This window comes from Columba livia, chromosome 17 (assembly GCF_036013475.1).
Source record: "Columba livia isolate bColLiv1 breed racing homer chromosome 17, bColLiv1.pat.W.v2, whole genome shotgun sequence".
Lineage (NCBI taxonomy): Eukaryota > Metazoa > Chordata > Aves > Columbiformes > Columbidae > Columba > Columba livia.
This window is the reverse complement of record NC_088618.1, coordinates 8,281,758-8,302,339: the sequence shown is the minus strand read 5'-3', so window position 1 is coordinate 8,302,339 and position 20,582 is coordinate 8,281,758. Positions and strand designations below refer to the sequence as shown.

General features: G+C 46.2%; 2 protein-coding genes across 6 annotated transcripts in view; one reads left to right on the top strand and one right to left on the bottom strand.

The window, feature by feature from the left end:
• UBE2L3 (ubiquitin conjugating enzyme E2 L3) overlaps positions 1–3,046 on the top strand; it is an 18,122-nt gene extending 15,076 nt beyond the window's left edge. The window contains exon 4 of the mRNA XM_065033092.1: positions 962–3,046. Coding sequence (XP_064889164.1) covers positions 962–1,116 — 155 coding nt within the window. The 3' untranslated portion in view covers positions 1,117–3,046. The remainder of the gene's footprint in view (positions 1–961) is intronic.
• Positions 2,389–20,582, bottom strand: YDJC (YdjC chitooligosaccharide deacetylase homolog). Of its 5 annotated transcripts, none has more exons than XM_005515171.3 (7): positions 20,199–20,582; positions 18,826–18,998; positions 10,151–10,310; positions 9,353–9,452; positions 7,783–7,960; positions 4,210–5,689; positions 2,389–3,472 (listed from the first exon to the last, which is right to left on the bottom strand). In XM_005515171.3, exons 2-6 carry the CDS (start codon positions 18,981–18,983, stop codon positions 5,359–5,361), a joined length of 927 nt encoding a protein of 308 aa, XP_005515228.2. In that variant the 5' UTR covers positions 18,984–18,998; positions 20,199–20,582; the 3' UTR covers positions 2,389–3,472; positions 4,210–5,358. The 5 variants fall into 5 exon arrangements, with proteins under 5 accessions (XP_005515228.2, XP_064889161.1, XP_064889159.1 ...); XM_065033089.1 differs by lacking the exon at positions 20,199–20,582 and adding an exon at positions 19,812–19,965; XM_065033087.1 differs by lacking the exon at positions 20,199–20,582 and adding an exon at positions 19,641–19,828.

Sequence of the window (20,582 nt, the reverse complement as noted above, 5' to 3'; positions counted from 1 at the left end):
ACGCCTGAAGTTAACAGAGTTTTGCTGTACTTGCTTTAAAACTCTTGGGGTGCTGCTTTGTATTACTCTGCGTAGCCCAAACTTACCGCAAACAGAATATTATTCATATTGTTGTACAGTGAAATGCTTTTTGTGTGTTCCTGCCTTCTGTAGACTTGCCCAGTTCTGCTTTTACCTTTCAGGGGATGGGTATGAGAACTGCTTGTTGTGACCTGTCTGGCTTTAAATGGTCGTGAGCGTGTGAGGAAAATGCAGCAATAAATGTCGTTGTAGTGTGCGAGGTTCACTGCGTGATTGTCAAGCACAGTTCAGTTATTTTAGGAATGACATTTCATTTGAAAGTCACAGGGGAACGTTGATGAAATGGCTGTAAACAGGGGAGTGAAGAGCGCCTGGCAGTTCTTCTCCATTTGTTTGCCTGGTGTGTCGCTACTAGAGAATGTGTTTGGTGGTTTAGAATAAAGGGAAGAACTGTCTGCTGCTTCCAGGGGAGTAAGAGTCATAGAGAAATAAGTTGAAAAAATAGTTTCCAAAAGCAGGCACAGTTACAACTGCATCATTGTCACAGGTGCTAGGAAAAAATGCTTCATGATGGAAATTCCATCTTTACCCAATTCCTTTTAGATGAACTTGTCTGTGAAACTTAGTTTCTTTCTGAGCCATAGGAGAATATTTCAGATAGGATGCCAGGTACGTGGGAGATGATTTGTAGTGCATTTTAGTCTATTTACGTTGCCTTGGTTTACAAACGTGGTTTTCTGGTGTTCATTCACAGGCATTGAACAAAATTTTAGTGTATTGCTGTAGCTTATTCATGCTCTGCTTTTGACAAGACCCTAGATTTACGGGGATGTATTTAAATGCAGTTAAAGCTCTTACTTACTGGGGACTTTTGCTTATGTTTGGATGTTTAAAAACTAACCATCTTGGTCTCTGACGGTCTTTACGCTTCTCTTGACAGTAATCCAGTCCCTCATAGCGCTGGTGAATGATCCACAGCCCGAGCATCCCCTCCGGGCTGACCTAGCTGAAGAATACTCTAAGGACCGTAAAAAATTCTGTAAGAACGCTGAAGAGTTTACAAAGAAATATGGTGAAAAGCGACCAGTGGACTAAAATCTGACACAATTGATGTCAGCAACGTATGCTAGAAGATCGGAGCAGTGCATTTGAGACACCCCGTAAAGCAGGACTCTCTGGAAAATTGACAAGTGCCACCTTTCGGTGTTAACTTGTGGCTGTTACTAACTTTCTACAGTTTTCTTAATCAAAAGTGGGCTAGGTAACCTGCAAAGAAAGGATTAAAATTTAAGATGTTCTAGTTCTGCTTTCTTTGTTTAAAAATCACTGCTTCAATATACTTTAAAGTATGCTGTTTTCTTTTTCTCGTCAGAATTTATCAGAAATATCTTAGACTTATATTCTGCCCTTAAATTGAAAAGGTTGTGGCTGTCATTTCTTATTTTTCCTTGCAGTTCCCACTATCTTAAGTTCATTTAATTCTTCATTGAATTTTATCCCCCTCCCCAAACCGATGTCTTAGAAACAATATCCCAGTTCTGGCAGGAAATGATTGAGTGTTTGGCAGTTTTGTTTTCTTTTTAAATGTTGCACTGTGCTTTGTGGGACTTGTTGCAAGTTCCCCTTAACTTCAGTTTGTAACATAATTAAAAACAAACCCCACAAAAACAATCAGAAATAATGTCCAGGTCTTATGTAAATCTGGCTGATGTTACCACAAAATGTTTATTAAACGGGGAAACCCAAGTTTTTGTCTGCGTCATTGAATTAAAATATGGCTTATGTCCTTTTGGAAAAAAAAATCTGTAGCAAATGAGTATTGGAATGTGATGACAAACTTCTTTCACTTCTACTCCTAATAAGCTATGCAGAGCAGCTCGGGAAACGTGCACAGAACAACATTGCAGCAGGTCAGAAGAGTTGCGGAGATTGGGGACCAGGAGGTACCAAAGTGATAAACTGTTTTTTGAGTTAAAAATCGGTATTTTGGAAATGCTAACTCTGAATTCAAGTACTAAATCTGACAGCGCTGCAAGTCATCTTAGAACCTTTTTTCATCAGAATGCACGTGAAGCATCTGTGGTTTATGGGATGGCGCTCGTGCCCTTTCCCAGCCCAGCTGCTGTACAGTTCTCACTGCAAATGGTATGAGAACGGGATTAAGCAATAACCTGTAATGAGGACACTTCGCTGCTACTGTTCCTGTGTTTTAAAACTGCACAGGTTAGATGATTTAATGAGCACTGCAAGTATCATTCTATCACTCTAACTTGATGAGGCAGAGCTGTTTTCCCGTTGCATGTGCTGCAGAGCCCTTTCTGTTCAGAACCGAGCAGCCGTTACTGTGTCTGTGTTGCTTTTCTCCTGCCTGTCTTTTTCCCCAGTCTAAAGCGTGACCGTAGCTCCGCACTTAAACTGCCACACAGTCAAACTGCCGACTCTTCCCGCCCGTCAGGCCTGGGTATGTCACTGAGTAAATGGATTTATCTCCAGAAATCCGTAGGTGTCTGGGAGCACATATCGTTTTGATGTGTGGGGAGTTACACAATCCCTCACACCCAGCTGGTTGTCTGTACTCCTGAGTTCGATTCTAATGCAGCCTCTGCCTTTGCAACCTTTCAGAGCTAGTGTGTCAAGCGGTAGGTCTCTTTTGGTTCTAATGTCTTGTATATTTGCTATTTCTTCTTTCATCCCTCTCATCCGGCTTTCATCTCCGACTTAGTGTACACAATGACAGCCCAGTACCTCACCTCTGTTGAAAGTAAATTTTTTATAAGTTAGGGAGCTAAGAAATTTTATGTTTAAGTGTTCTTAGACAGATTCTTTGGCAGGTAAATAACGTTAAACCACATTCACCTTATTTACGGAAACTTGCATTTCCTAAGTGTTTTCAGGCTTGTGAGAGCACTGTCAATTACCAAATTTTCACATCTTTGTGTCTTCATTTGCAGAAAGTTGGTACTGATTTTGTTTCATTCACGCTCACTCGGATTCATAATAAAGTAATGCCAAATTACCTGTCAAACTGAGGTGTGTAACTTCTGCATCACGAGTCACTGTACCTTTTGATCATGTCTGTTGGCACGCGACTTGCCATTCTCCAAATTCTATTTAAAACAAAACTGTAGTGCTAGTTTGCATCGCTCGTTGCTACCACACGGTGTAGTTCCTGGTTGTAAGCCTCTCGGGCTGTGGACGGCGTTTCTCTGCCTCAGTGCGAGCGGGGGCTGTTGGAAGGGAAGGGGAAGGGCCGTGTAATCCAGGAGCTCCCACGGGTGCACAACTCAGCTGCACCAGCCGTCCCAGTCCCATCTGCAAGGGTCCCACAGATACTGCTGTCAGCCCTTTGCGTGTTCTCCAGAGTTCAGTTTCTCAGCTATGAGAGGTAACTGAAGCGATGGCTCGTGTTTGTGGGCAGCCCGCTGAAAGAGGACGGAGATCGAATGCTGTACTGTACGGTTAGAGTTTGAGGAGAGAAAAAAGTCAAAGAACAAAAGTCCTATGTTAACTCAGGAAATCAAGCTCTTGTTCTCTCTGGTTCCCTAAGCCTCACTGAATTCAGTTTAACACCCAAAATAAAAACAACACACTGCTGAACTGACACCCGGGAGTACTGGTACAGGCTTTATGCAATTCCATTCTGCTACCCTAATAAAAATTGCTCTCAAAGGCTTTGTGGCATGGTTTTATTTTCAGAGATTTGGGGTTTAGACTTCTTTTTTTAACTATCCTGCTACAAAGACATTCCTGGGTCACTGTGGTCTGAACGTGTTTGCAGTTTGAACCCAGTGTTGTCTTTAAAGCTTTCACAGAACCACTGAGAAACTTTCTTCGTTATCTCTGCAGATTTTACGCAATTGAAAAGCTCCTTGTTTAGAAGTCTTTTAGTAGTTCTTTATTGATTTCTCCATTTAAAACTACTTTGAATTTAAAAGAAAATTTGGCCTTTTAATGCTGTTCATTTAAAAGTATGGCATTTGCAAATTATTTTTTTAGCTTGTTTGCAATAGAGAACTGAGGTAAGACTGCTGTCGTGTTCGCAGTGTCCGGCTGCCACAAAACACACACAGCTGTCAAAAGGTGCATAACAGTAACGTCCTGCTCAGAAAATTCATTGGTTAGAACGTGGAGCAATTTAAATGCTAAAAATAAGATTAAAAAATACCTATCAAAACACAGTCCCATTACCTGAAAGGCTGAGATCTGCTCTCAGATAACCAGCGCTGTGACTCCAGGATCCCCAGTCACTAGATGGCACTCCCGGCTCTGACGGCTCTGGAGCTGCAGCTGGTTTTCACTCTGCTCTTCCCCAGCTCGCTGAGATGTAGCAATTGCACAGTACGGTGGGTCATTTTTATTTTAACAAACTTGGCACCCATCAAATTCACTCTGTGACACTTCAGCAAAGAACCTAGAAAAATATTTCCTAAAGCATCCTCGATGATGTTTTTCATATTTGTACAGAACAAAAACTTCCTCAGATGTTTTATAGGGAAGCTCAGACAATTCCCACTAAGTGACAGAAAGAGCTGGCCCGCAGGCGGTCACAGTGGGTTTAGTTTGTTCTGCCATAACTAAATTCAAAAGCCTCCTGGAGCATTACAGTAGAAAAGGCCTGAGTTTATTTTTCATTTAAAGAATTATGATCTTATTGACATTTTTAATATTAAAGGTTAACGAAAAAGTATTGTTAAATAGATCACTTTTGCACAGAAAATTAGTATAAACAATCTAAATTACTTCTTTCCCATGTAAACATTATCCGTGAGTGACAGGGCTACAGTTAAGAACACAGTTAAAGGTATCAGTGTTACCAGGGCTTGTTGAAGTTCAGATGCTTTGATGACCGAAAGGACAATGGACAAATCAAGGACCTTCTCCGCTGGAAGACTTGCTCGCAGTTGGTGCGCAGCCGTCCGCGCGGGGCCCGTGGGAGGCAGCGCAGGAACAGTTGGTGGTGAGCGCTCGCATGCAGCAGTTACTGAAACAGCAGATGGGTCAACAGTTGCTGTTCTTGCAATGTCATAAAAAAAAATATAAGGGGGCAAGAAAAGCCTCTCTGGAAGGGCTGTGGCTGTTACTTTCCTCTGGTGGCTTAATGCCAAGAGCCAATGTAAATCGGAAGAGCTGTAATGACTCTGGCAGAGGCTGCATGTGCAACAGGGCTGCACAGACCACTGGGCTAAACCCCTGATCTGGCTGCTCTGAGCAGAGAATGCCGTTCCCAGCTCCTGTCAGCTGTACCAGCAGCTATTTACACTGGTACTTGTGGTCTGGCTTCTCTGGACGTGAGCAACTGCGTATCTTCAGAGTACAAATAAACGTATGTGTGTATACTTAAAGATCTTTGAATGAACAAAGCTGAATGTTCCTGGTTTTGTAGTGGCTCTGCAGCTCTGGCTTCATTAATGTCTGTAGTTCGTGGAGGCGCTCCCAGGACTGTGAGAAATCGTCTGGTCCTTCCCCACAGCCACCGACGGGCGGGACGCTCGGGTACCCTGGATGCACCATCAGCTCAATGGTAACTGTCCTGCTCTCCGGTGGCGGGTGTGCGGGTGAGGGCGCCTTGGCTGTGAAATCCGCGATGGCAGCGTCGATGGCGCTCCAGATGTTACTGACAGACATGTTCTTGCCCATGGTACTCAAACCTATGTAAATGTCTGGCCACCTATAGCCGGAGGAGGGAACACTGATATTAATACTGATGAGTATTAAGAAAAGAGTGTGTTATGTCCAGTGGATTAGGAATCAAAATGTGCCTACAGCTTTAGGTAGGAGGGGATGTAAAACTTAACTATAAACAAAAATAAAACCAGAACCACAAGTCACTAATGCTTTTTCTCTCCTTATCAAAACTAGAACACTAATTAAAGCAGCAGTTCTTCAGTCTGACAGAAAGTCCCGACAAAGCCCCAGTACCAATTTTATTACTATATTTACATATTCTGTGTCAAAGCACAAGGGTTGCTTGGCATCTGTGATCCTAGAGGTGCATTTAGTTGGCAGAAAGGGAAGAGCACAGCTAAACTGAGAAATGCATTATTAGCAACATAACTTACTATTGCTAGGCCAATTAAAACCTGAATAATAAACTTTTCCACATAATAACCCTCGACTAAGTGGAAACAAACAAACAAAAATTCTAGAAAATGGGAACCACTCTGCCACAAATCATTCTGCTAGAGCGTATCAAAGAACCATAATAAAAGACAAAACATTACTACTAACAGCCACAGAGCTGACAGGGTACCAGCTAGAGGCTCTTTCTTATGTAGCTGAACATGATTCTTTCTTCAAGTCTGGCTACAAACCTCAGTTTGGTGTGTGCAGGCCCAGGAGGGCTCTGCAAGTGTCTGTGAGGGCAAAATGAGATGGGTTTTTGAAGAAACCAAGACTGGGGTCTTCACCTGCAGGACTAAGGAAGAGCTCAGCTGAACATTCAGTGCTTCTTGAGGAGAGTTTGCAGGACTTAGGAAAAAAAAAAGCAAGTTAACTTTTTTAAACTGTAAACTGACTTGCTAACGCCTTGTCGCTACGCAGGAAGGGCAGTCCTGTGCTCCCCAGTGTCATGAACTGACCTCCGGGCACTCAGCACCTCCTCACACAGATGCTGAAATTGAGTAGCAGAATTGGTTTCCCTGTGACTTCAGCTGTCCCCGCTCTTCTCATTCTCCAGGGCTTCCTCGTGTAACACGTTTCTTCTCTAAGAGTCGGTCCCTCCTCGCCTGCCCCGCAGAGGGGACGGTGACACCGGTACAAATGCGCAGGTCCGGGGTGGTCCTGCCGGTTCCTCCTGGCGGCCAGAGCGATGGGAGGAGGGAACAGCGGCTGCTCGGAGGTAGATCCACAGCACCCCTGCCCCTCCGGCAGCGCGGGGAGCCCTGGGGCATGCGGGCTTTCGGCTGAACCCCTGCACTGTCCCTGTCCTGAACCTGCCGCACAAGGAGGGTCACTCTCTGATGATGAACCACTCTGAGCTGTGCCCTTCTGTCACTCAAAAATGGGGGTACGGTCTGTGTGCTCCAGCAGGAAAGAACACCGTGGAATTCCAGCCTCCTGCTGCTAGCGTTAAGATTAATCAATACAAAGAAAAAAAATCCAAGAAAAGAACTTTTACAGAAGACTGAGAATGAAATTAAATCTGTCCCAAAGGACAGGTGACTGCAAGGGTCTCAGATGACGTGTCTTTAATCCATAACGCACTGTCTGAGCTTTTAAGAAAAGTGTGTTGCTGGGGGGAAGGGCTGAGCTTTTGGGGTTTGGCCCCCGAGATGCAGGACACCGACTAGTCTGTTTGCTTAGAGCAGTGATCCCTGCTGTGGCACTGCAAGCTCTCTGAGCTTCTCCTCTTAATAACAAACACTTGTTTCTAATTAGTCTCTTTCCTGCCACCTAAAACCCTTTCTCCACTACTCCTGGGAGGTGAAGTGTTGTTTCTTGAAAACTTTCCCTAGATCATACTTTTAGAATTCCAGTGTTGATACAGCACTTCAGCCTCCCGCCTGGCTAATGCTGCTCCTCTAGAAAGGCTGAGAAACATACCCAGAAAAGAACAATCCCTTTCAGGTGAGAAGTGAGTCATCCCTGTTCAAACAAAACTTCTTAGTAGGACCCAGTGCCTCCAGCACTTTTGTACTCCTGAACCTTCTGTGAGCCCCAAAGTGGAAGGAGAAAGGTTGTGTTCCATTCTAAAAGATCCTATCAGGAGCCAATAAGATCTTAAAGCTTTACTACAAAAAGGATGAGTAATGCCTGTCTTACCTTATTCCATGTCTTGTAAACACATCCACTGTATTAAAAGAATCTTCTTCTACTCCCAGATAAAAGTCCATCAGGGATGGAGGGATCCAGTCACAGTTATGAAGGCCTGGCTCTATAGGGACTCGTGTGTATTTAATCCCATATTCCTCTAACACCTCTGCAAATATGTGCCTGACCTCTGCAAGTGAAAACAGAGATACTATAGTCAGGAATCAGATAACCAGCTCATCATGTCTCCTGCAAGCTGTTAGCACAGAGATGTTTTTCCTTTCCATGTGTAAGAAAATATAATCCCATTTGTCTTCTGCTGAAAGTATTTTCAGATTTGTTGTGAGGGTAAATTGCTGTCCTGGTTTTGATGAAAACAAGACCAGTTTATCTTCTAGTGAATTCTCCTTTCAGCTAAGTTCTTCTTAGTAACTGCACTTTTCTGAAGTTGGATACATGTTTTGGTAGACATAGCAATAGTATGCAAGGTCGCTGATAAGAACGCACGTCCCATAAGCAAGGAGTGGCAAACTGAACAGGTGACTAAAACTGACCAACTAAGTATTCCATCCCATCCATGTCATAAGACCATATAAAAGTGGGCGATCACAAGGGTCTCATTCTTCTTCTTCAACTATGGCCAGCATCTGGGGAGGACCCTGTCTGCTGTCCCTGTGACCTGAGGCCTAGTGACAGACCCTGCATCCTTGAATCCAGTTTCGGTTTGCTACAGAGTCCAACCCAGGACCTGCGGGTGCCTGCCCTGCAGCTGCTGGAGCAGCCTGAGCTGTGCCGGGGCACTCAAGATTGGTTTTGTATATTTTGTATTATTTTTTCTATTTCATTAGTAGCATTAGTAAAACATTTTAAACTTTTTCCAACTTGCAAGTCCTCTCTCTCTTTGCCTCTCTTTGCTCTCCTATTGCCTTTCCTTAGTGGGGAGGGGGTTAACAGAGAGCATCTCCCATGTTTTATTGTCACCCTGCATTAAACGGTGACAATTGCCAAGAGCAATGGCATCCAGAGGCAGCTGAGTGCTGGAGTGGGGAAATCTGGATCTATTTTTTCACTCACTCAGTTTCCCACCTCTGTACCACAATGACATTATTTGCAAAACAGGGACAAAAGATACTTGCTCATATCTCCAAAGCATGCTGAGATGTGCAGACAGATTGATGTGGAAACACAGCTGACAGGATGGAGTTCTTGTAGCACCTGAAAGAGCTACCAGACTTGCAAACTTGAGCATTCCAGTTTAAACTGGCCAGTCTGCTGCTGGCCCTGGTCTGCCTCCTTTCATGTGGCTGGGAACGTGGAATTAGGATGCCTGGAGGAAAAGGTGTAACCTGGGCCATTTGTACCTTGTACTGCTGTGGGACGACCTAGGTCACTAAGCAGCCAATTTGGGCCTGGGCAGGACTGTGTCCCCAGGGCCCAGGTGGGAACATTCAAACTGCAATTGCAGAGCAAGTATCTTACGGTTAGGTTTATTGCCCAAACAGGGAGCCTGTGGCAAGGGAAGTCCCTCCCCTCTGAGCTGCTGGCCTGCTTGGGGCTGGGAAGAAGAGGAGGCCTCTCTTACCTGGGAGGACGTGCACGTGCTGGTGTCCATCCATGTGAGGAGGTAGGTGACCTGTCAGCTCGTGGAACAGCTCCACCTGGGCCTTTAGCTCCTGCTTCACCTGCACAGCAGAGAGTCAGAGCGAGACCTGTCAGCAGGCTGAGAGCAGGGGAGCGCCCAGCGCTGCCGCAGACCTTGCTGGGCGGCATGAAGTGCTGTGATGTATAAACAGACATGGGGTGCTGCTGGGTTGCCCAGAACCTCCCCTAGGCATGGGTCTCTTTATGGTACTGGTGATGTGGATGGTGCTGATACTGGGATTTTCTAAAATACTTAGGATATCTGAATACTCATTTCCCTTTAAAATGAATGGGGAAATGGGTGTTCATATCCTATAGGCAGTTTTGGTCACCTAAACACATTCATCCTTGCTCATGGGGCAAAAACAGTCTTTTCTCTAGAGACCAAAAGCCTCTCACAAGGCAATGAAAAGCCTACTGCCTACTTAGCACTTCTCTGGCATTTTCCCTTTACTGATCTCTAGGTTCTTTCTAAATATCTGTTCCAATGCTGCTTCTGCCCCCTCTAATACATAGTTAACAGGACATTAGTGGATGCAGGCACTGAAGCAGGGAGGACTGAGTCCTCAAAGGCTGCAGAGCCTTTGGCAGAATTAGGCCCAGGACTCAAAAACAGCTCCAGCTGCCCAAGTCACAACTGAGACCTGGGAAAGCTCTTCAGCTGTTCTGTGCTGAGACAAGTGCAGGCTGATCTCTATCAGGAAAGCAAGTTGCATATTTTTATGTGGCTTTCTCCTACCTCTGACATATTCAGGAGACCTTTTGATAGAGCTGTTCTGAATCCCATTTTCCCATGGAAGAATCCATCTTGGCTGAGCAGAGAAGAATTAGTCTTGAGCACCTCACATACAGGAGAGCCCTCGGAGAGGTTGGCATGCAGGCCTATTGGGATGTTGTATCTGTAACAAGAATGAAGTATCTGTTAAGCTTTGCACCTCTACCTCCCTTACTGTGATCCAAGCAGGATATTTCAGTGGAAGAGCTAGACTGATCTAAAAAGCGGTGCTCTACTCACTGCAGTACATCTTTGTATCTCTGTTCTTCCAGAAAGGAAAGCAGAATGACACTAACCAGAGCAGAATATCTCCGGGTAACAACCTGTGCAGTCTGCCAAGGGCCAGTTCACGAGACTCTGAGGCTAAAAGCTGTAACTGCATTAAAATGCTCTAACTGCACTAAATGCTGTAACTGCATGCTGCTGGTAACTGCCCTGCAGTCACTAGCGACTAACAGAAAAATCTGGGCCTTGCAAGCCTTTTCTAAAGCACTTCATTAGCCCTTCCTAGGTATTCCCTTGAGTTGTTCACACTATTAAAGATGGTACATTTATGAGACATTTGAGTTTTACTTGACAACTTCTAAAGCTGCCCTTAAGTAGAATCCTGTCACATATAAACAGTGCCCAAGGCAGCTGTTATGGCAACAGCATAGGCTGCAAGTGTAAATACTGTCTGAGGTTAAGGGTTTCCTGGTCCAAGAGGCTGCAGCTGAAATTGCTGGCAGTAGCCAGGTTTCTATCTACTGCTGCAGATGATCACTGAGTGACAGGGCTGGGCTGCACAGAGCAGCATCGCTCTGGCCCACATGAAGGATTACGGCAGGGAGGCTGGCAGTGTAAGTGTAGAGCCTTGCTAAGGAATCACAAGGGTACAATTCATTAAGTAGTTGCACTCTGCAAGAAACTAGAGAGCTAGCGTATCTGCAGAGCTGCTCTCAGCCACACGGCCTTGCACAGTGCTGGTGTTGATTCCCCTACAATAAAAACATGACCTGTGAGTGCTCAGATTTGTGCTAAGTTTTGTTAGCACTTCTGGAAATCCTCTAGAATCAGTGGCCAAAATGATGCTTTGAAACTTTCTCCAAGACAACCCCTGGCCTCTGGCTGACCCATTAAGCAAATGACAGAACTGTAATGTTGAATCTCTGCCGCCCAGTCTGAGTCATGGTGCAGAGTTAACTTCAAGGCAACAAGTCTGTGATGCTGTAAATCCTTCCTGGAACTTCTGCATGGAGCTGCTAAAACTGGGCATGGTTTGTCCCTGTTACAACCTTTGTACCACAAGGAGGAAAACAAAAACAATCTCCATTTAGGCAAAGTGTGTAAAAAACAGATTTTCCCCTTCTGTCCTCTGTGCTGAATCTCACTAGTGAAGTGCCAAGTTCCTGGAGACAGAAGGACTGAGGATGGATTGGACCAAGTCAGAGTAATTTAGCTCCTTCAGGTCCTCAGGTTTTGGCCCTTCCAGGATTGAAAAGTCCTTTTTCCTGGCTCTTCCATGTCTTGTGCTCCAAGTGGATGGTGTAGTCTGTTGCTAGATACTGCTCCTTCTCAAAGGAGCATGTTATGAGTCGAGTTGTACAGACAGCGCTGTGAAACAAAACGAGTCCATGTCTTTCCAGTCCACTGTGTGATTAGGGAGCTGGAATGTTTGCTTAACGGAGCACAACAGCTTGAGGAGAGAAAGGTCCTCTCTGGCTTTTCTGGTTTGGCAATTTCTCTGCAGCAGGACCTGTTTGTATAATAGATGATAAATGTTCCTCTGGTTTTCATACATGAGGCCTGAGCACATGACACGTGCACACAAACTCCTTGCTAATACAAGAACAGAAAGATGCTGCCACTGGGAACAGGGGCCCTTCGGCAGGCAGGGTGGCAGGGCAGGAGGCAGCTACAGTGCACAAGGGGTGCTGAGGCAGGACGGCTTCCCCTCCGTTCTGTGACCTGCTGGGTACCCCGCGTGATCCCAAAGGCAGAGGGAGAGCCTGTGGCTTTGTTTTGTGTTTCTTTGTTCATTTGGTTTGGGATTTTGCTGGTTTGAAGAAGTCCATCCCAGATTCTTTATCATGTCTCTGGGAAACTCTGACAGCATCAGCTGATGGCATTATTTGCACCACAGCCACTGCTGTTCGCAAGAAGAAGGATTCATGTGTTACCATGAATCAGCAGATGGAAGACTTTTTTTGTTGAGCACTCTCCTCATGCATTGTGGGAGGGCAAAAAATGAACAGCTGAGCCTCTCAGTGTTGTCTCCCAGGAGCATCGAATGAACTCCAATTGTGCAATGCCTCAAATGCTGCGAGGGAAGCTATTTTCGGGAAAAGACAAGCCTCTCTGACAGGTGTGGGACACCAAGGAGCCAAGCGCTGCACTGCGTAACATTGGAGCCGCTTCTCCGCCTGGGCTGAAACCAGCCCCAGAGCTGAGGAATGTGCAGAATGTGGAAGTGCAGAGAGAGCTGGCCTTGTTCTCACTGTAAGGGGAGACTCTGTAACCTTAGCGCATGTTTCGGAGCTTTGGCTAACACCAGCTGAATATCTTAATAGTTTTCTCTTAGAGTTTGTCCTGACTCGTTTGACAGACTGTCCATGCTAAGGCGTCTAAGGAAGAACTGTTTAACAGCTCTGGGATACAGGGACCGAAACCAAAACTCAAAATGCAGCACAGGAGAAACTTGTTTAGAAATACTCATCTGTGGGAGATGCACAGAAGCAAGCCTGCTGGGAGAGCTGTAAGGATATAGGAAGGAGGACAAGAGCGGGCACAGCAAGGTTCTGCTGCTAGCCAGCATTTTCCTGTACCTAAATATGTGTGTTTCCTTTGGACTCAATGGGCCAGATGATGCTCCTATCCAGCACCAAATATTCTGCTGCTGGGTGTTTATTCCTAACAGTCCTGACACTTCAAGAGTATCTGAAGTGCAATGAGATGAAAACATGAGCAAATCTTAAAGCCTTATAGTAATTAGCTGGACTGTACTTTGGGATACGGGTTCAATCACTCTCTGTCCTGACCAGAGACTTGGGCTTCAAGACTGAACCAACAGGCTTTTTTCCCCACTAACTACTACACACACTCTAGCTCCTGCCTGCCTCACCACTGAAACATAGCTTCTGCAACCAAAGAACAATGCCAAGGCATGGTGTATTGTAAAAAAAAAGAAAAGCAGGGAAAAAAGTCAAGTTATGGGAATATCCTGGAAGGGCCCCTTTTTTCAGAGGGCAGATGACTGTTTCTGCTACACAAACATACTTCAGGGTTGCCCACATCTTTTCAAAGGCTGTAAAGTATCTGCTGTTTTATTGGCTGAAATATGGAAGCAGAGACCAGCAGTTCAAGCAGCTTGTATAGCATGTGATGCCACAGCGAGAACAGAGCTCAGCTGTTGTGGGTTAGGCAGAGGATTGGGTATGAGGCCAAAATCCTTTACAGACGGGACAGGGTGAGCCCTGCCAGTCAACTCTAACTGCTAATTGTTCCACCTAAGATTAAAAGGATTGGCACTAAGCTTCAAGCAACAGTTTTGTTTCTGCAGTAAAAGCACCACAGCAACAGCATGTTGCTAACATGAAATAATACTGAGGAATCTGCTTGATCTCTATAAACTCATCTTGGTGGATGTTTTAAGCAGCAATGACTGTTCCACAATCTCCAGGGCCCATGTCTAGGTGTTTGCAAGTCTGTCCCACTGCCCGGGAGAATGCAGAGACACAAAGCAAGAATTGGTTCACTCCTGATAAAGCCAGAGGACAGTGTCTACAAGTGTGTGCTCCTGTACCTTATGGAGCATTAGGGTGGGCTGCCTGTGATCTTGTTGAGAAGAGGTTCAGGCCAGTGGCTTCTGCAGCCACTAAGGTTAGTCCATTAGCGAGCTGTTTCACTGAGAAGTTGGCTGTTAAAACCAGTCTGGCTCTGTGGTTCTTTGCTCAAGAACCCCATAGATGTGTTGGGGGGAAGGAAAAAAAAATATATATACATATATACACCTTTACAACAAGTGCTACAAGGGCAACAAGGATTTCCGTCTGGAAAGATTTTTGAGTCATCAAGCCCAGCCTAGTTATAAAATACAGAGAGGAAATGCAATCAGCTAAACTGCTTCCTTTTCACGTAGCTTGTTTTGCCACACAAGTGCTCTGAACAAATGTCTCTAATGTCTCTGCTGAGGCAATGGGCTTTTGTGCAGTTGCAATCCCTGCTCATTCGTATCCTTAGCAGTAAAGGGCCCCTGGAGACTGTTATTATACAGAATCATTCTCTACGTACCCACCAGCTTTGCACATTTCTGAGCTGGGTGGATGAGTAACAGCACCCTGGGTCCTGCCTGACCATGGCATGGACTCCATGCACTCCCTGTGTTCCTGGGAGCAGTTGTAGTGGCTGTTGGAGTACTTGTGATTCCCTGAGCCCAGTCCCAATCATCTTGCTGAAGGCTGCTTGCTCTGGGGTAAGCAAGGCACTTACCCTTTTCCTTGATGGGTAAACAGATCCCACCTTCAGCATCCTGTTTATATCCTTATCTAAGGAAGTTACTGGTTCATAGGTTTTCTGTCTGAGTGTGATGCAATTAAGCATCTCATGTAAATATCTGTATCTAGACATCCTGCTTCAGTAAACATCCAAGTGTCTGAAGCCAGCCAAAGCAAGGCTGTGCTTCGTGTGAAGAAGCGCACCTCTTAGTTTCTCCATGTTGGCATTTGCATACTTTTTTTCCCCCACTTACACTCTTCAGAAAACTCTCAGATCTAACTGTCTTTCATCATGAAACAGCATCTTGTCTTGCTCCATTACTGCTAAGGACTTATTTCTGCTGGAAGAAACACTCCAAAGCTTCTGCAGTGTTAAGAACTGGTACTTTCACATAGTTTAGGGACGTGACTTTCTTTTTAATTATATTTTTGTATCAACTGAAGCTCCTGTGTCCATGACCTTACATCAGCAAAAAGTGCTGCTGCCAGAAGAGTTAATATGGTCTGCGATTCTTCAGATTGGACCCCACCCACAATCCAAACACAGTTCAGCAGTGGAACCGTCTGCCTTGTGATTCACAGTCAGATAAAAGAGTGATGAGAAAGCATGAGACGCTTCTAGATTAGTCAGATGTTGACTGGGAGGGTCAGAATTAAGTCGCAATTTACACGCACATTTTGCAATTAGTGTTGATGGGAAAGGAAGTGAAAACATAGACAGCAATTAAATGTGGTTTTGTTAGAGTTTTCTGTTAAGTGTACCCAGATGTTGTGGGGGCTTCAGCTTTTGTGTAGCTGATATTCAGCATTTAAACCGAAAATAAACCCAGGAAGACTGAGGCTGTGTTCTAAAATATGTCACTCTTCATCCAGTATTTGGACATTATCATCTGGTCCTAATACTCAGTCACAACGGAGCTGGTTGATAAAAGGGAGGGAGGGAAAATATGGCAGCAACGTAAGTTCTCTCTATTTCTGCTATCTCCATATTGCTAGAGGAAAAAGGCACCTATTCACTTCAGGTAACAAAATAACCATTCCAGTCTCTGGGAAAGGCTCTGGAATAAGCACCAGGAAGATGGGCTGACTTCAAGGTGGGGCTCGATAAGTAGAAAATTGAGGTTACATTTTATGGATAACCAGGAAGCTGCAGTCAGTCCATACCTCACAATGAGAAAAGTTTTGAGTTACTGAAAAATACAATGCAATGGAAGTCTGTTCTCACACCTGCTGTTCTGGTTCTGTACTGCTCCAGCAGTTGCTGTCAATAGGTTTGTTGTTTGGTGGTGAATCAGGCCTCTGCTGAAACTTTTATTTTGCCTGCAGTGAGTGGTCCCTCCTTTTAGCCCAGTTGTGACAGTGAATGAGAAAAGCCCAGGATCCAGAGCCTAGATGTTAGGGAAGGTGTACTATTTACTGCTTGGTTCTGCTGGTTTGCAATTAGGTTGAGTCAGAGCTGGTACAAAGATCTGCTGACTATTATCACATTTCTGCCAAGGCTTCTGATCAAAACACAGCACAACAGATGGTATACCCAGAAGTCTAGAGAATTATTGTGAAAATGAAGGGAAGAATGAAATTCCAGAGGAACTGTGTTCCTTTCTGAAGGATTCTGAGTCCTAACACTGCAGAGCAGCATGAGGTACTTAAGAAGGACTATCCTGCACAAAAAGTCGTCTTGTTGCTAATTAGCTTTGCCTGTGTCCAATTAACTGAAGACCAGATGAGGAGAGAGAGCTCAAGACCTGCAGTGACAAGCAACCGTGTCATAGACAGTTTATCAAGACACACCCAGATAATCTCCACAAGCCACAGAAACAGCCCAGCACTCTGACAATCCTGGCACCATGTGTGCAAAAGACCAAATTCCACAACATTGGAATGCACCACAGGAAAGAACAAGCTACTTGCTTCTGGCTTCTCCTCTCAGCTGATAATAGATCCAGTCTCCCTACTTATGCCACTGGTCAAGGCTAAAATGTCTGCTATCTAATTAAGCACATATGCATGTGTGTATATATATATTGTCTGTATATAGAACTTGCTTAGTTCGATGTCTGTAGGGGAAGACAAACATGGGGAGAAAAAAACAGGGTAGACTTTCACCCCATAAAACACAAGACGTTGCAAAGCCTGAATATTCACAGTGGGGTGGGAGACAACACCAAGCCAGAAGGAAGCAGGAATAACAGTGGAAAGACAGTCAAGTAACAGTGATACTTGCCCATTTTCACAAAAGATGAGGATTCAGTGACACTTCTGGTAAGTATGACCTGTTAAACATCTGTATCTAAAAAAGGTTTGCATCAGCCTTTACAACAGAGGAACAAATATCTTGGGGGTGACACAGGAGTTCGTTTACATGCACAGGTGCCAATTAAGTGCATGTGTATTAGCAGCACCTGCAGTGGGACTGGCATTAAAACACGACCAATCCCTTTTCCTAAACCTGCAAATGCTTCCCCCATGTGTGGGCAGGGCTGAACACAGCTGCAGAGAGTTACACAAACAGGGAACTGCAGAACCTGGGCTGTTGATCTTCAGTGCTAACAGATGTTCCCAAAGTCACCCTGCTTATATTCTCAGAAATAGATTTAAATCCATTTCGTTCACATTTACATTTCAAAACTACCCCCCAAAATGAAGCTGTCGCAGCAGGTTGCAGCCACTGCTGTCACCTGCCCTCCACCCTGGCTTTTCACACCAGTACCAGCTGTTAGCACAAATGTCATGACCTGGATTCAAAGATGGTTTTTAAACCTCTGATTACATGGCCTACTTTCTGGCTATGGAAATGAGGCCAGGTGGATTCTATATTTAAAAGCCTGCTAAAGACCACAGCTAAAATAGCTGACAACATTACCACAGCATTGGGGCTTAAAAGGCTTCAGGGTGCCTCTGTGTCTGAGAGAAGTGATGGCTTTATCTCCATGTTTTACATATCATTTGTTTCATTTACTAACAGGATTTTAGGCATTCCAACAGTGTTGTGTCCTTCTGCCTCTCCCCTTATCATCCCAGAGGCAGCTCATCTCTCAGTGTTTGTGTAACCTCTAACCTTTTTAACAGGAGACCAGTTTGCCACTAACACCCCACCCTGGCTTTCCTGCACTGCCCAACACCTAAAAAGTTAGAAGCAATTTCCAAGTACCCCTAAAATCACAGCCAAATTAGGGAGAGATGCTCAAGGAGAACAAGGACAGTGCAAGTCTCAAGGAACTGTCCCCTGCAGCCTCTGTATTTGGAGTATAAGGTCTCAGTTCTTCTAGTACCATTACAGTTCCTTTCCTTTTCTGCTTTCCTGAATGGTTTCTCAACCCTGCTGCTCTCTTTTTCAGGACATACTCCTGCTTCCAAGTGCCTGCCCACACTGGAGCTGAAGCATTAGCTGGGTTTTACCTTCTAAATACAAGTAATGCTTCCTATTAAAGGATTTGCTGGGCTAGTCCATGAGAACGACACAGCATTTGATTTGCTTCAGAGCCAACTCTACCAGCGACCTCTGAAAAGTTAATGAAGGACCAAAGGTGGTAGGTACAAGGTATCATCCCTCTTTTTCTGTATGCAGTTTTTACAAATGGATTTATCAAGCCTAGAATTAATAGAAACATTGAGGTGCTTTTTCAGAAGGTTTGTGGGGTGGAAAAATCAAGTTTTCCACTGCCCAGATTTATAACTTAGCCCTCACAGAATCGCACCTTTCCCTGATTCTGCAATGAACCTGGCTGACCCTGTGTTCAGCCTGGCTGAAATGCATCAAATTAAATGAGATTTAAAGACCTTTGCTTTTATGCTCTAATAGTTTTAGGTGTAGCAGCTTGGTCTGGGTATATAGCATGGACTTTTCTTCTAATGGTGTGTCTTTTAGAAGTGTGGGAAAAGAAAGTCCAACAAACACAAACTCTATTAGTCAGGTTGTGTAAGAGGCTTTCTGCCTCGAGTTAAAAAAGGTGTAGTGCAGTGGCTAATAGTAGAGAAAGAGCCATTATGGATATGGTTGGCAGGTCACTGGTTTTACTATGAAGAGTCTTAGTAAATGTTTTCTTATATCAGCCTGGGCTATGATAGTGTTTATATTGGGGCTACAAAATACTAATTTTACAGGCTTGGCTTTCTGTGGATAGCCTGGGGAGGCTGCCCACAAAGGAGGTAAAGAAAGCAGCTTACCTCCTTGCCAGCTTGGCTGCATCTGCTGCAGCACTTCCGTTGACTAGAAGGGACACATTGGATACTGCACCAGCCAGGAAACAGTCCACGATGCCTTGGTTTCTCCGAGGACAATAGCCAAAGTCATCTCCAGTTACTATGAGCTTCACCTGAAGCATCCTTAGAGGTCATCCCTAGGGAAAAAAAAAAAAAGACCGGAGAGAAAATCGGAACAGTCAGCAGTCTGCAGATCACAAACAGGAAAATACAGGCTCAATGGGGGCGAACCCAACCGTGACTCAGCCCCCGACTAACTCCTCCTGCGCCACCTCAGCCCGCCGCTGTCTCGCAGTTTGCCCAGCAGCCGGATTGGCGTGTGGCTGCCTGGCTCACGCCGTACCTGCCTGCTCCTGCAGTGAGAGCACCGCAACCTTCCTTTGTTTGCGGAGCAAAAGCCTGCCTGCACTTCCTATTGCTGTCGATGAGGAGTGTGCAGAAAGGTCGGGGACTTCGTGGGCTGATTTAATCGACTCAGGTTGCGCCCGGGGTTCAAAATCCTTTCCCCGCTGCACGCCCGCGGTGCCCGGTACAATGGCACCGGTGTAATAGCATCAGTGTGAAGCACCGGAGGAATCCCGCAGCCGTGCCGCCTCTCTGGGCCCGATCCCCGGCCCCATCCAGCGCGGCCGGATGGGGGTGCGGGCCGTACCGCGGCGGCCCCGCGGCCCCGGGGAGAACCGGAAAGGAGCGGCCTCCGGTGGCGCAGCTCGGGCCCTGCCCTCCCGCTGCGGCAGGGACAGAGGGGGCCCCGCCAGCCCCCCCGGGGCAGTCCGTACCTCCGCTCCTGCCCGCTCCCGTGCCCGGGGCTGCCGCCAGGTGTGGGCGGCTCCGGTCGCCGCCGGCCCCGAGGGGATGCTGGCCCCGGCGGCGGAGCCCTGCCCTCGCCGCCCCGCCGCGCATCCCCCCTCTCCCCCGGTGCTGCCGAGCAGCCCCAGCCGGCAGCTCACCCGCGGCGAGCGGCGGCGCCTCCGCAGTGCTGCGGGAACCGGGGCTGCCGCTCTGTCCCGCCGGCGGCCCCTGGCGGCCGCGGCTGGAAGCGCAGCCCGGCCCGTCCGGCTGCGGTCGGGCCGCCGGCAGGACCCGGGCGCCGGCCGGCGGTTCGCGGCTAGGGCGCTCCGGCGTGGAGCCCGGGAAGGGCCGCGGGGCGGGCGCTTTGCTGTACCGCCGGCTCGCCGCGTTCGCGGCTCTCAGCAGCGCAAGATGGAGCTTTTCTGCTCAAGCCCTGAGGTGAGACTTGCTCCTGTAGCTGCAGGTGGGATAAGCTCATTGGTTCCTGCAGTGCAAAATTAATCATCCCAACAACGTCATGAATATATAATTCCTCAATCCGTTACCTCCGTAGCAGCCACTTGCTTGTTTTTCCCTCGCCTTGCTGGCAGTGTGAACCTGGTGTGCGTTCAGAGGCGCAGTTCAGTGAACCCGGGTCAGGAAGTCTCCACAGCTCCTGATGCTGTGCTGGGAAAGGGCAGGGAGAACGGATGAGAGCTCCAGGAAGGGCAACCTCTAAGGTGCTCTTGTTCAGTGCTGGATGTAAGCCAGTTCTCCATCAGGCTATATGTACAATCCTGTTTGTCTTGGCATTGAACTGCTGCTTTTTCTTACTGTAGAAAAGCTATTCTCAATCTACCAGAATGAAAGTGAAAGCACTGAGTAACTTAGAAATATTGAACGGGTGGTATTATCAGCCTGTGATTTTCACCTGTGGAAGGAGATGAAGT